The sequence below is a fragment of the Populus trichocarpa genome, chromosome 5, assembly GCF_000002775.5.
Source record: "Populus trichocarpa isolate Nisqually-1 chromosome 5, P.trichocarpa_v4.1, whole genome shotgun sequence".
Lineage (NCBI taxonomy): Eukaryota > Viridiplantae > Streptophyta > Magnoliopsida > Malpighiales > Salicaceae > Populus > Populus trichocarpa.
Genome location: NC_037289.2, coordinates 21442684 through 21459138, shown reverse-complemented (window position 1 = coordinate 21459138; position 16455 = coordinate 21442684). Strand labels below are relative to the sequence as shown.

At 35.3% G+C, this 16455-nt stretch overlaps 1 protein-coding gene across 2 annotated transcripts; it reads right to left on the bottom strand.

Moving 5' to 3' along the window:
- Positions 1 to 8913: 8913 nt before the first annotated feature.
- LOC18099647 (protein TIME FOR COFFEE) lies at positions 8914 to 14934 on the bottom strand. Of its 2 annotated transcripts, none has more exons than XM_024600885.2 (12): positions 14543 to 14934; positions 14113 to 14451; positions 13883 to 14031; positions 13504 to 13789; positions 13070 to 13349; positions 12901 to 12961; positions 12721 to 12810; positions 12389 to 12581; positions 12207 to 12276; positions 12038 to 12104; positions 11554 to 11940; positions 8914 to 11432 (listed from the first exon to the last, which is right to left on the bottom strand). In XM_024600885.2, the coding sequence occupies exons 1-12, from the start codon at positions 14640 to 14642 to the stop codon at positions 9684 to 9686; spliced, it is 3771 nt and encodes a 1256-aa protein (XP_024456653.2). In that variant the 5' UTR covers positions 14643 to 14934; the 3' UTR covers positions 8914 to 9683. The 2 variants fall into 2 exon arrangements, with proteins under 2 accessions (XP_024456653.2, XP_024456654.2); XM_024600886.2 differs by having other exon boundaries at positions 13070 to 13343.
- Positions 14935 to 16455: the final 1521 nt, after the last annotated feature.

Below are 16455 nucleotides of genomic sequence, written 5' to 3'. Positions count from 1 at the left end.
AATACAAAGAAAACCAACGAGAATAGAGGGAGAAAAAAAGAGAGAGAGAGGAGAGTAGTTGAGAGAACCTGGAGCACTAAAAAGAGAGAGAAGAATAATCTCAGCTGACCGAAAGATAATTTTGCCGAAGACCAAAGAACCCTAGCTCCCTACCCCCTTCATCCTCTTCCCTTACCATATAAAAGACAGCCGAAATGGCGCCACTGTTAAAAATCCTCACCATTGCACTGTTGGAATCCAGCCCCAAGCTAGCCAACACAGCCATCATCGTTCCATTTCCCATCAGTCACCACACCCAAATCTCTCTCACAACAACCGCTACCGTCTCTCTTTTACAACCATGTTGAAACCCCCACAGAAACCGCTCATTGCAGCCTCACACGACCACCATCGTCTCCAGCCTCTCACCACCAAAATCATCTCCGCTCATTGATCTGAAATATCATCACACGACAATCGTTCTCCCTTCCAACACAAAATCACAACGAAGGTAAACCCGAAATATCAGACCCAAACTCAACCAAATCAAGCCCAAAGGTTTTACCATCTTTGTGTTTTTTTAAGGTCCATCGGTAGTGCGTCAAGAACACGGGCAGCCTAAGCCACGAGCACTTAATCTACGAGCGCATAAGATGCACGCGCCGACACTGCCTCGACTTTTTCTAGCATTTTTTGATCGATTCTCACAGCTCTAGTGGGTCATTCTTAGATTCAAAACAAATTCTTACTTTTATTTTCTTTGTATAATTGTAATGTGGCAGAACTGACTTAAGCTAAGGTTTATTCGGCCAATGGTTCAAGATTTCCTTTTAATTAAAAAGTTTCGAATAAATAAAATATATTTTTTTATTATATTTTATAAAATAAAATATATTTTTTTATTTAATAAAAAATCACAAGTACAATATGAAAATTACTCAAGGTATTTTTTATGAAATATATATACATATATATATATATATATATATATATATAATTCCTAAATATTTTAAAGAACTTTTTGTCTGAAATCTATATTCAACGGGATCCAAAAAGAATTTGCCAAAAACCTGCTGTACTCTGGTTTTTTAGGTCGTGTGAAGGACACATGCTGCCCAAGCCAGCAACACCCAATTTGCCAGCGCGTGAGATGTACGTGCCGACATTGCCGACATGGATGTAAGATCTTCTTAGGGAATTAAGGGTCCCCTCATCAATAGTTCAACTTGCTCTAAACTAGCCCACGCGATCTCCTAGGGTTAAGTGCAACAATATATGTTAAGCTAGCTTAGTACCTTGCCACAACAAAGTAATTTCTTGGTTTAAGCTCTCCAGCCTTGATTTTTATGTGTTTGAAAAGTATTTTAAAAAAGTATTTAAAATTTTTTATTTTTTTATTTTAAATGAATATTTTTTTTAGTGTTTTTATATATTTTGATATGTTAATATTAAAAATAATGTTTAAAAAATAAAAAAAATATTATTTTAATATATTTATAAATAAAAAATATTTTGAAAAGTAATTATAACTCCTTTTAAACAGGGTGTGATGGTTTTTTTTTTTAATATATAGTTTTTTTAAAGTATAAATCATGTAGGAGACTGTGCGAGGGTCTGAGTACCCTTTATCTTAGTTTTAAGTTTTTTTTTTTTAATCATTATTTCGAGGCTCTTAGCAATCAAGTAATGTGCGTGTTCGAGGATATTAAACTAGTAGTCAATAGTAGAGTTGAGGCAGATGAGTCGGTACGTCTTTGAGAAGCCCAATTTGTTGTGTTTTCCAGGCATCTTGCTTCTGTTGGGACCTGTATCCTAGCTTACGTAGTAATGCCTCAATACTCAAAAATAGGCATGGCCGTGGATTCACTCTTTTTTAAGAAAAATAATGTCTAGGTGCTATAAATACGCTGAAAAGAATTAAAAGAAATTAACTACTTTGACTTTTTTTTTTTAATCTATTTTTTATCCAATTTTTTACATATAGCCTAGATGAGTTAACTCGAAGCAGTACAATGTTAATTTGACTGAGCGGCATAATAAAAATGAAACCCTTGATCGAAGGCTTTTTTTTCCTTTTACTTTAAGGGTATTTAAGTAATCTAAATGTGCATTAAAAAAAAATAAAAAATACCCTAGACACCAAACATATATTCTTTTGTCTCCAAGGGTATTTTAGTACTTTTATTATTCATAAAAACCGAAAAAACCCTATCGCTCCTGTCAATCAAACCAAATGTTATTTGACTATTTTATACCACCTTTTCCTTTTAGTTATATATATATATATAGAAGATACAAGATCAATGTCATAATAGGTATAAAAGATACAATATCAATGTAATAATAGGTCACGAAGCTTAATTAAACATTCAAGATTCAATAAAGCTCCCATTTATTTAGGTTCAAGTATATCATATAATTTAGTGTTTTTCAAAAACAGGGATCTTTGATTTGACTCTTTAGAAACCATTATTGCTCAACAAGTTAAAATATCCATCATCGAATTGGGAATTGGTGTCCATAGAGCCTAATAAGACAACATTCCCATATAGAAAAGCTCGCTGAGATCCTATGCAAACCCAACCTTGGATAGGCACAGACTCGCCCTGTAGCCATTTGCTCCTCTCGGATGCACCACCCATTTGTCAAATCTAATCTACTCGCTACTAAGCACGAAACAAACATATATGCATTAAATAAGAACACGTAACTTGGTCACATATTTCTTAAAGATAGATCATGTTATTGTCATCAACATTATGCATCCCATAAGATCTAGAATGAATGTATCTCTTATAGAAACCCGATGTTACTCTAAAGCCTAAGGTAAGCAATCTCTCCTTCGCAATCTTCTTGTTAACAAGAAAACTTCATCCTTTTCTTTTTAAGCTTTGTTCTTTAATCTTTATTTTATAAACACATACAACACAACCTTCTAATTTTCTTTTTCTTCACCACCAATGCTAACTTAATCATCTAAAGATTTCCTAAACCTACAAAAAAGAGTTGTTTTTCAGGTGATTTATATATCCAAATCTAATATTTTACCCCTTTCAGCCCATTATAACTTAAAATAAAAATCATATAATCTTGAAGGGATTTTTAGCAACCTTACCACTTGCAAAACAATCCAAGCAACAACCACACTCTTAACTTGAAACATGGGATTCTAACTACTACTTTGTATAACCCCACCACTTTAGTAAAGCTTCTACTGACATTATAGTAAATTTGGTTTCAATAACAAGTTGTCGAAGATTATCCTAAGTCATAGTTGTCCAGCTAAACTCCCTTTTTCGTATGAACATGGCAACCTATTATCATGTAAACATGTAGATTTCCATTTTGTTCGTTACAAGTGCTTAGTTATACATAATTTTGAGATTAATGGTTGGTTACAAGTGCTTAGTTATACATAATTTTGAGATTGGTGGTTGGTAATGGTACTTTCTATTCCATGAATCTTTAACAATATGTTCTTGTTTACTTCTTTTAAGAAGATGTCTAAAGAATAATTTTAATACTAAACACTAGTTAAAACAAAAGGGAACGTAACTTTATTATAAAAATATTTATAATTGCAATACAAAGCTATTGGACATACAAAGATAAGAATTGATAGGTCGGTCCAATAAGGTTGCTTAGCTACTAATTCCAAACCAGAGGGAAGGACAACATAATACACTTTTGTATCTAAAATTTATTTGGGGTCAATGTCCTTCAACCTTGCATAACACAACACATACACACACACACTTTATGTTACTGTAGGACTATTAATTTTAACAGGTCCTAGTCTCCATGATAAATATTCCCCACTATTGAACAACTGGTGTAAATAAAGGAAGATCCTAGATCCAAATTGAAGATTATTGAACTTATTTTTAAATGCTTGTCTACAGGGCATGAAAAGGCATGGTCTAAACGACTTTTCATATAGAGTTATTTTTTTATTTAAAATTATATTTTAAATTTTTTTAATATACTGATATAAAAAATAAAAAATATTATTTTAATATATTTTAAAAAATATATTTAAAAAAACAACCATTATTATATTACCAAATAACAATTGTGTCTCACATCACAGCTCGAAGGTATTCAATTTTTATCAGATTGATGCGCGCGCGCGCGCGCGGTGTCATTCAATAAAGATATGATTGAATTTATGATTCCCCCAATCTTTCTTTCATTACTTGTACCTTTGGGATGTAGATCATCAACCGTCAGATTATGACATTAATGGATCTAGCCCGTGACAACAAGAATTGATAATCTCTCTCCATCTTTACGCATGTTTTCCTCTTCACGTGTTTGGCGGGTGATATGTCGTTTCAAAAGTAAAGATCGGATTTTATTGTCGTTTCAAATCACTTGAGGATTAAAAAACACCCTAGTCATTAGTTCATACATATATTGTATCCTACTGGTCCGATTTCGACTGTATAGTTGTTTATAAATTTAAAAGTTTGTTAGACTACATAATAGTTAATTTAATTTATTTTTTTAATTTGTTCACCCTGTATTTGAGAAAAAAGGATGGAGACTTTCAGAATAATTTTCTCTAATTTTATTTTTTTTCTAAAACAGATTTTCAGGATAAAAAAAATAATAACCTGTACATTTTGAGAAACCAATAAGTTGATGCTTAATTGATTAAATAACGAATTTTTATATTTTAAGAGTCTTTTTTTCCAAAATGCTTTTGAATTTTATTCCGTTTGGATTTTTTTTCAGAATTTATCAATTAACGTCATCTATCATTTTGAATTTTATAAAAATATATAATTTTGAACAAGAGAATTTAACATGCAACTAGGATGATTATTTTCGGTTCGGTTCGGTTTTTATCAAAAAAAATAACCAAACTGGTTTTTTTAAAAAAATAAAAGTCAGTTCAAACCGACCGGTTTCTGTTATTTTAAAACAAAATCAGTTCAAACCGACCGGTTTCGGTTCGGTTTGACTCGGTTTTTTAAAAATTATAATTTGTTTAATTTTTTTTTCACGGTTTGATTTTTTTTTTTCTCGATTTAATCAGTTTTTCAGTTTTTTTCTCACTTCTATATGCAACTCACATTTAACTTTTTCTGTATGACAATGTTAAAAAAAAATCTTGCACAAAAATAATCTCATGATTAAATTAACTAAATTAACGATGAAATTAATGAGCTCAATTATGAACTTAATAAAATTGAGTTTAATATAATAGATCAATTAAATTTGTTTGTTATAGAATGAATGTTAAAAATAGTTAGGCTTAAAATCAACTCATCATCGATCACTAAAGAACAAGTTTGGGTCATTCCATAAATACATATAAGGTGAATTTAGAAATGTGGTAGAAGTTGTTTTTTAAGTGTGTTTTGCTTGTAAATATATCAAAATATTGTTATTTTTTAAAATTTATTTTTGATATCAATACATCAAAACGATCTAAAAACACCAAAAAAATAATTTGAATCTAAAAAAAAATAATTTTTTTTAAAACATAATTAAACCACAATACCAAATAAGGTTATAGTTGAGTTTTTTTTTAGCATAAAAAAGATATTCAAACGGTGATAATCTAAGTGAACTCGAGTTAACTTGACTAACTCGCTATCCAGGATAACCCCAGAGAAAGGACAAAGAAAAAAATAGAAAGCTCAAGGCTCAATAGTTTAATGTCAAATGATAATATTAAAAAAAAACAATGTTAGATCGGGCAAATATTTAAAATCAACAACTCTGGTCATGAGACCAAGATGACCATATAGAAGACCAAAAAACAATCTTGAAAAAAATTCTTAATCATCACAAAACTAAAAAGAAAACAAATGGTAATTAAAATAATGAGAACCAAAAAACTAATGAAATAAAATAATGAGGGACTTAATAAAAAAAAATAGAATAAAAAAATAAAAAGTACAAAAAAAAACAATTAAAAGAATGAGAATCAAAATTAGATGAAAAAACAAATTAAATAAATTGTTGAAGGAAAAAATTGAAAGATAAACCAAATTAAGAAACGGATAAAAAAAAAGCAATTAAAAAATAAAAACTAAATCTGAAAAAAAAAATGATGAGGGGCAAAATTGAAAGAAAACAAACAAGAAAAAAATAAAAAAGCAACAACAAAGAGAATGAGTTGCATATTTAATATAAAAACAAAACAAAATCAAATGGAAATAGATGGAACTGAAAAAAAAAAGAATCTAAAAAAGAATCCAAAACAAATAAAGACCAATAAGAAAACGATGATCATAATTGAATTTTTTTATCAAAATAATACTATTTTTACTTTTTAGCTGAATAAAAAATCAAGCGATTAGTAATGAAAAAATCATGTCAACACCTGTTTATTTTAGTTTTTTATCAAAATAATATCATTTTTACTTCCTACACAATAAAAAATCCGATTGATTCCAGTAACCCAGGTTATTCGACCCAACATGTGACCCGAGACATGATGGGAGTCGACTATTGGGCCAAGTATTAAAAGCAGGATAAAAAAAATTAAGCATCAAATACGATATGAAAGTTCAGTGAAATTAAACAATAAGGGATGAAATTGAAATAAAAAATAATTAATCAAAAAGATAACTCAAAATAAAAGCAATTGTAATCATAAGAATGATGATCAAATTGAAAAAGAAAAAAAAATTAAAATGAAATGATTAGGGATTAAATCGAAAAATAAAATCCAATAAAAAAAGATTAAAAGCAAAATAAATAGAAATCAAAAGGATAATGATCAAATTTGATAAAAAAAACAAAAAAATAAAATGTCAATGAATGAAATTGAAAAACAAATAAATCAAATTCGATATAATTAAATGATTGAGAACTACTTTTACAACCTTGCAAGGCTATCATACCTTTCGAGGTGGAGGAGAGATAAAAAAAAAGGGAGAACAAGAAAAATTATCGCAGGAGGTCCTACGTTTCATGGAGGCCAACATGCATCGGCCCACCATGTAGAGGGTGGCATGATGCTTCGAACGCCACCGTGGAAAGCTACCAACGACTACTAGAAGGCGCTGCACAAGCCACCCAAAGGGCATAGACGTTTCTCACTTGTTGAGCACGCGCCAACCTTTTTTTTAATTATAGAAAGACCATAGTATTCTTGACTCCATGAGATAATTCCAAGAAAACAGAGGTTAAAAAACCTAAAATGCCTCTTGCTCTTATGTTAAAAAAAGTTGACCCTGGATGTTATACGGTAATTACACTATACAAAAAATGTGAAAATTGAAAAACGCCCCTTAGACATTAGTTGTGCTATTTTTTTAGGATATGAGAGTAATTATACCATGTAATAAATATATAAAAATATGATTTTATTTCTAAATGTGTTTATTTTTTTATCATTAAAAGCTCATCAATTATTTTACTTTAAATTATATTATACATAATTTACAGTAAAACGCTGAAGAATTTTAGTTTTATTGCAGTAGGAGGAAAATAAGAATCTCCTTGGCGTGTTGTCAATTTAGAAATATTTTACCTCCACGAGCAGAAATAATGACCTCGCAGCATCACTATATTAACTTCATGCTCATTAACCTGCGAGCCATAATAATGCAATTACCGAGACAGATTGTCTTTGTTAATGATCAATGCCCCGTCATCATGTCCTTTTCTTTGCTTTTTGGAACTGCTCCATCACTGGTGCTTTCCTGTGTTAGAGTTCCACGGACAGGGATTATCTATTCGGTACACGTCTATCTTTCACATCCTATCCCAGGAAATGCGAGGGAAAAAATAAACCTTGTGCATAAGAATAATTGTGATCAAGACAATCGCAATCGACTTTAATGAAGAAAGAAGACCATGCCACTACGTAATGACTAATAATGTGGTGCACAAAGAGACGATAATACAAAGGTATTTTATCTTCTAACATAGTTTGATAAAAAATTTGATTAAATAACACGAGCTAGAAAAATATTTTGAAAATAATATAGATTGAAAGTAAATGTGATTTTAAATATTAATTTTGCAACAAAATTATTGAAAATAACAGTTGTTTACGCAAAAATCAAAAGTAAAATTAATTAACATATACAAAAGATAACATAAGATTCTATAAAGATCTGGTTGTCAAGATATAAGATTTAAGATCCAAAAGTAAAGAAATATAGTAGGAGATAACTTGATGTGACATGAAAAGAAAATGAGAAAGAAAAAGAAAGGGGAAAAAATGGTTTACTGGGAATACATCGGAGTTCTGTTTTTTCACATCCGATATTGTTAAAAAAATCTCGATGAGACGATTCTAACCACACCATGAAAGACCATCAAATAAAATTGTAATTGGTTTGTGGTTTTGTTTAAGATTAACCAAAACTTAAAATACCTTAACCCAAAATTAACCTCAAACAAAGCTATTAATCAACTTCAACCTTGTTTTGTAGTCTTTCATGATGTGATTAGAATTATCTCATCGAGATATTTTTAATACTAGAAGTATAAAAAACAAAACACTAGGGTCTTACTAGTGACTCATTCTTTCTTTGCCTCCTATTTCTTTTCCTGTTTCTCTCTCATTTCACCTTATCTTATTTTCCGATCATTTCTTTCCCTCCTATTTCTTTCCTTGTTCCACCTCATTTTATTTCTATTTTTATTTCTTGATCATTGAATCTTTATCCATTAGATCTTAATAAATTTTTGTGTTAATTTTTATACATGTTAATTAATTTATATAAAACATGAACATTTGATTTATGAGTCATTACAAAACCTAATATAACAACAGATGTTACAAATTCAATATTAACAATCATATTAAAACTGAATTATTTTCTAAATATTTTTCTATCACGAGTAATTTTTCCAAAACTTTAATCATACTGTCATTTTTGGACCTTTTCTTCTCAAGATTTTCAGACCTCCTTTTCAGACTTCAAATCTTTATGGTCCCCACACCCGTTCTCTTCTGCCTGGTTAAGCACCAAACCTTAGCATAAATGCATTCAAATTATTCAGCCATTAAGGTAATCAAAGAACAGAACTCTCAGGGACATTGCCTTCTATTCTATGTTAACCACTTATCATATTTACACATCAGCATCACATTACATAAATCAAATTAAATTGGACCCTGTCAACTACCAATAACCTTAAATGTGCAACTATATGATAGGTCTGCCGATGAATGATGTTCAAATATGGCAGGTCCCGACTAAATTAACTTCAGAAACTGTACGCCTAATCTGAACCCTATCTCCCCTTTCCACAACCCTGTCTTCTTACATCCTTGCCGAACTCATGAAGGCAAAGTGGCGCTCAGACATCCACGTATGATAAGAACAGTTCTACCTTCGTCAAAAAATCTCACTTGCAATGAATTCCTCGCCACCAATAATTCATTACTCCATGAAATGCCGGCAGATGTCTTCAATTGCCGGTTCCCCACCAAGAATTAGCCTCCCTCTACTTGTATAATGCAAGACCCCAAAATCCTCGGGGAGACAATCAACTGTTTTCTAGTCCTGCTATCCAGCTCTCACGGCTTTGGATTTGAGTGAGAAAGAAATGATACAAGATTACACTGTAAAATGGGCAGCAATGATAGAAGCAGAGCAAATTGCAGAACGCCTTTAAATTGGCCACAACCATCATTTGCACCATCCAGATTTGAGACCCGGATGGCAGTTGGGGCAACTGGCCCTTGACGAACACATCAAATAGATGGACTTCTGTCGAAAACGACTCTAGTACTCCAGCTCAGAAAGGTGGCTGGGGCATGTGCTTAAGATTGATGGCACATTCCTACCACAAACCGGGGAGGACTTCTGGGCATTCCCACTTGAGGAGTTGTCACACTGCTGTGGCTGTGTAACAGGAACCGATGAATTAGCGTTGGCATTCTTTGAAGTTGTTATCGAGTTGCCACCAGTAGATGGAGAATGGTTACTAGAGGATATTTGTTGCCCTTGTGGTGGCAAAGCAGACTTGGAACTTTGCCCAAATGATATTTGGCTACGGCCTTGTGGTGCTCTTCCTTGCTGCTGGGAAGCATTCTTATGAACTGTGTTGGATGCTGAGAGAGATGCAAGTGGGGATTGCGTGGAAGGGGTTCTGGACGAGTTCTTCCACTGGGGATTTTGTGGAGTACTTCCCTGAGCTTGAGTTCGAGAAAAAATGGGAGTATTATTTGAAAACTTGGCATCAATGGAGGGCGAAGGCAGGCTGCTGGATGTTGGTGCTTTACTTTCGGCTGCACCAATAGGCTGCTGCAAAATATGTTGCTTCTGAAGCTGAACGAGCTGTTGTTGCTGAGAAGTTGTGCTTGAGTTAGCAGCCATTTGAATGCTTGTAGGTCCGGTGATGGAGCGAGAAGGCCAGTGTCCAGTGAAAGGAGATGGCACAAAGTCGAGAGTTCTAGCTGAATTATCGAAAATAAGTGTCTGCCCAATACTTGTTGATGGCCTTCCCATTGTAGCTTTTTTTCCATCGTCAGGATTGGTTGAACTGCCTCCAGTCTTCCCTTCAGACAGCTGGTGGTTCTTCTTTTGTGTGGCCTGAGCTGCTGATACAACCTGGTACCCCTGCCATGTCATGTCTGGGAAGCTTTGTAAGATGGTAGGATTTTGTGCCATAGCTGAGAAATTAAGGTTCGAAGCTGTCTTGCTTCCATTGAAAGAGGCGAATGACATTGCAAATGCTTGAGAGGGGATAAGCTCTACTCCACCCTTTAAATTCTTTTCCTGTGACAATTGCTGCTGCTGCTGCTTTTCACCATGATTTCCACCGCCACCAACATTTGTAGAAGCCATTAAACCAAAGTTTGGCTGAAGAGGAATCATGAAATTAGGGCCATTAACACTCCTTTTCGAGTGAGAGGCTCGGGTATCAGCAATTATTGGGGTGCTCTCCCCACTCATCTCAGAGTCAAGCTTCCGAGTGTGATGGGAAGGTATACGAGTCTTTGGCAGCTGCTGTGACTGCATCATTGTCGAGGTCAAAAAGTTATTGGTGCTAACATGTGCCCCCCGTTGCTGACTTCGGGGTTGCTTGTGAGATGATGATGAGCCACTTGACGCACTTGCATTCTGATGTGCTGGTTGGACTACAGGTTGAGGTTGCTGCTGCTGAAGCTGGGATGGATGTAACATCTGAGATGAGTAGAAAGACCCATTAAAGAAAGACAATGCTTGAGCAGGGGTTCCACCTCTGAATGTTGGGTTTCCAACAGGAGTGGAGATGGGGAATGGATAACTATTGTTTGGTAGAATTGTCAAGTACGGAGCTTCATTGGCTGCCAAATTTGGGTAACTAAAGCTCACAGCTGCAGCCATCCCTGGCAATGCTGAAGAGTTTGTCGTTACTCCAGCTACAGCACTGCCAGACAATGATTCATTGTTGATTGGGGAAGCAGATTTAGAAGGCCCGGTTTGACTTGTCATTGCTGCTGTGGGCGCTTGATGCTGATTGAGGGAGAAGATGAAGGCAGGGCCATGCTACAATTTAAAACAAAAGGCATCAACAACTTTACGAAAGCAAAACTTTATGACAATCTTAGCAAGGATCTACATAATAAACCAGATAAATTAAACTGCGTGGCATGGGGCAAGAGCATACCATTAAATTACCAGCTGGGGCTGGCTGTGGAGGCTGGTGGAGCACAAGCTGCTTCTTCTGTGCTGTATCTATCAAGGTGGCACTCTCAGAGCCTCTATCATTTCGAGTAAAATCTGGAATGTTTGGCACCGCCTGCACTTTGTCCTGGGCAGAATTTAGATTCACAACTGGAAAGCTACCTTGCGATGGGTGTCTGATTATCATGTTTTCCGCAGAAGGCATTACATTGAGGTTCTTGGGTTTGGCTCCACATAGAGTAGCAGAGCCAGCTGCCGCTGGCCAGAAATGGTTCATCTTTGTAAATTGCTGTTGCAGGCGAATGTTGCAAGCAATATAATGATGGGTTGCACATCTCTTTGGCCGAGGTTGAGGGATAAACTGTGGAGGCTGAACATTTTTCGATAATTCAATGGAGAATTCAAAATGAAAGTCCAAGATAAATGGCAAGGTTGAGGCTTTGGAAAAAGGAACTGGTATATGATACCTGTAATGCCTTGGATGATCTGGTTGTCCCATCCATGGGCACAACTGTCTGAAAGGAAGTCGTGTATCTGCAAATAAACATGAGTTACTTTCTAATTATAAATCAATTCTTTGAGCAAGGAATATATAAAGCAACGATTGATAAGAAAATGAAGGTCTAGATATCACACCCGAGAGGCAAAAGATTGCTACTTTGCCAGCTAGGTATGGCAATTGGCAAAGGCAACGAACCAGATTGAGCTGATAAAAGTGGAGGAAGAAATCGTCAATAATCTCAATGGGTCAAAAACGTAAGCTATATGACAACTCTTAAAGTCATCACGCTGAACACCAAGCTGAAGCTTAGAATTACCAGCTGTCTCCACTTTAGGAACGGTAGCTTTAGGTTGCAGTTTCTGCTGCACTTTGCGATTCGGCTTCTCAAAATCTAGTTTTAATCCACGCTTTTCTCTAACTGTCTTCGTCACCTTATCTTCAAAAAGAACCCCTTCCTTCTTCACCGGACTGTCCACCAATTCTTTATTCTTAACCATATTTTCCATTTTCTGCAGCATAACAATAACATAGAATTGATTGGCTAAGTTCCAAGAAAAACAAAATACCACAAAATGTCAAATAGTCAAATCCAAGTTTTGACTTAAACAGGGGAGGTGAGTTAGCAAGTAGCAACAACTATATGCTCACCATTTCCACATCTTGGGCTGCGGGCTTAGGATTCGAAGACAAATCAACAAAGCCATCCCATTCTGGAGAAGACACCATGGGAGGAGGAGCCTGTTGGAAAGCCATAACTCGACTTGAGAAATCTCAACAGCAAAAATACCAAGGGAAATGTAATCGGATAGCAACAAGATAGATCCTCACCATCAGATCGATCTCGAACTTCTCCTCTCGCTGGCTGTCTACCTTTGACACGGTTGAGGTCCTTAAGAAACCCACCAGATAGAGCAAGGAAAAAGATGAGAAAATGGGATATCTAATTATATATCTGAAATGATAAAAAAAAAAAAAAGAGATATCTAATTATACTCACGATTTTTTCAAAACGGAATCACGGATATCAACATCCAATTTTTTGCTCACAGGTGATTTCTCTTCTGGCAATACAGATTTTTCCTTGGTCGATACCCCAGATTCTTCAATTGCCGGTTTTGAATCCTGTTGTGTCATTGCTTCCTCCTGTGACTCCAACCCAGACGCAAGTTTAGAAGCAACCATGTCATGTGAAACCTCACATGATTCTGAGTACAATGATGGTTTCCCCGATTTCGTTGCAGAAAATTCCATTTTTGCATCCTCCCTTTCACCTGTAACTGCAGAGGCGATTAAACTATTATGAACCATAACTGAATCAGCATCCATTTTTTGCTTCTTCGATGATGCAAATGTCATTAGAAATGAAATCAAAACACAAATATCATTAAACATCCATCACCGAAATCTAAACTGAAAGCTAAATAGACTCACCTAAACCAATTAAAGTATCCGAAGCAGAGGTATTATTTTGACTCAGTATCGATGTCCGAGAAAAGTATGAATTCGGAGATGATTTAGAATCATGAACGATTCCATTAGAATCCATTGAATCAATCTTCCGCAAACCATTGTCAGCCTTCTCCTCGTTCTTAGGCCCGTGTGATTGCTTCTTTAAACCATACAAAACTTCTGCGATCTCAATCTCAAAATCTTCCTGAACTGAACTTGTAGAAGATTTCGACACTTTTGGAAGCCGAGTCTTGGGTCCACTTGATTTCTGAGAATAAACACACACAAAAAACAATCGCCATCCTTAAAATGTAGTCTAAAAATTAGAAAAATAAAACATCAACATAAGAAAAATACAAACCGTCTTTTTTATGACCGAAACAATCGACGAAGAAGGCGATGCAGCCTCAAAGCTCCTGCTCGCCGCCGGTGAAGTCGAAGCTCGCCTGTCTTCACAACCAAATCCACCATTTCCTGATACCCAACTCTCATGTGACCTCTTCACAGAAGCTTCAAAGCCAAAAATCACTATTAATTCAACAAAAAAAAATCCAAACAAAACACAACTACTCAATCTACAAACTCTTTTACCTGACCGGGCCTTTCTAGGTACAGAGACACCAATCATTTCGTCAGCAGCGACTCTAGAACCGGGAACTTGTTTTACAGCTCCCAGCGGCGGCCGCAACCGAGAAACCTCTCCATCTTCAATTTCATAACCATCTTCATAACCGATGCTTTCTTCTGTAGTCTCTTCTCCTTCTTCCTTATTACTTCCTTGTACTGACCTATCTCCCCCCCCTCCTCCTCCTCCTCCTCCTCTTCTTCTACTACGCTTATTCCTACTCAACAATTCTCGATCTCTTTCCCTCTTACTCCCTCCTCTATCTCTCAGCCTCGCCGATTCTTGTACCATTATTTGTCCATCCTCTGCAAGAAAAAGAGACAGAGAGAGACTATTTGAGTTAGTTACATAAACAGCTAACTCAGATATATATTGGAGAAACTTTAAGTTTTATACCAGTAGAATCTCTTGTAGTTCTCTGCTGTCGCCGTCTTGATAATCCGTTAGAGGCTGCCATGTTTGATGATGATCTCCTTCCTTCTCTATTTCTATCCATAAATTTTTACCACCTCTTCCTAACACTCAATATCTAACAGCTACCGGAAATTCACCATAATCGGCGGCGACATAAAGAAGGAAAAATTTAAGATTTCTACAAATGTATGTTATCCGGAAGAGAAACAAACAGGAAGCACCTTATCAGAAAATGAATTAATGCTCTCTCTCTCTTTCTCTCTCAAAGTTGCCCTGTTTCTCTTCTCTTCTGCGGCTTTGGCTGACTAACCTTCTCTCGTTTTTTTCTTTCACCAGGTTGTTCTTTTTTGGGCACTCATATAAATCTCATCCCTTTTTTCTTCTTTTATTAGCGAACGTTATCATGTACATTCACTCAGCGCGTAACCTACCCCATACCAATGATGGACGGATCAGATTAATCAATTTCTTCTTTGGGTTAGTCATTAGCTTTGGATTGACATTAATCGGACGGCAAGCGATGGCAAGAGCCAACATGGCAGAAATGTCCCTATCTCTGTAGAATTTAGGAGCCACTGCATCAAATGAATGGCCACGTGTTATTTTATATATTTTCTGCATTTCATTCACTATCAGCATCTTCTCTCACGCGCACGCGCCTTATCCACGTGAAGCGCACTCGTTTTAAGCTCAGGTTGCTGCAGATCATTAAGTGGACTCCGCTGATTGGTACACTTGTCGAGAGCTTATTCGTGAGAAACCCCGAAAGCAAATATCTCATTCGTGGACTGCAGTCGGTTACCCGTGGAAAATTTAGAGCATGAACGTAAAGTCCACAAAAGGAGGATATAATAATCACGTGGGGCTTCGGTCCCGAAACAACCTCTACAGCCGGTCAAAAATCAGCAAGGCCCACTTCACAACTAAAGTGCTTTAGCGGGACCCGCAATTGAGTTGGCGAATAAGATTGCTTGTTTTGCTGCTAGAAGCCACAACTACCATTGAATAAGAATCCGACGTGGACATATCTTAATTTTGACGGACTCAATTACAAAAGCAAGTCTGACCTGGCACCTCACAACCAACCACCTCGTGCTTCACAGAGAAGCCCGAGACGTCCGTGTGGTTCAATCAGACGGTCCGTATTCTTAACGCAGCATTCCAGGGTCTGGTGATTCCAATTATTCAACTCAAGGCTCTCGGTCACGGAAGTTGTGAGAATGCGATGGGGACCACCGATAGGATAGGAGGTCTTCAGACTTTCTGGCCTTGATGACGTGGCCGTAAGATGATGTCACTCCCATTTGAATCCAGAGAGAAATAGCGTGCATCCGGCTCCATGATAAGAGGGGATAGAAAAGCAATGGTCGCAATCCTTTCATCTCCTGCTATGGGATTTTCTAGAAGTTGTGTAATGTAGTTATAGTTGATAAACTCGTTTTAATTTAAAAAATTTATCATGTTAGACTAACTTAAGTTAGATTTTACGTTAAATTGAAAAGGTTATTAAATTAGTGAGATTCGTTTGATTTAGGTGTGTACATTCGTAATCCGATTGCCTTGTTTTAAACTTGGTGGTGTCAATTCAAAAATTAAAAAATATAATACAATTTTAATAAAAATAATTAACTCAATAAACTATAAAGTAACTAAAAATACAGACATTTTTCTAGATCGTCATCCAAACCATGTCTATAAAATATGTATTTGGTATTGTAGTGTATAATATTTTTTAAAAATATTTTTTATTTGAAAATAAATTAAAATAATTATTTTTTGTTTTTTATATTAATAAGTTAAAAACATAGGAAAAAACTAAAAAAATCAATTTGATATTTTTTTTCAAACCAAATGCATTTTTAAAGCACATCAAAAAATAATTCTAATTGCAAAAT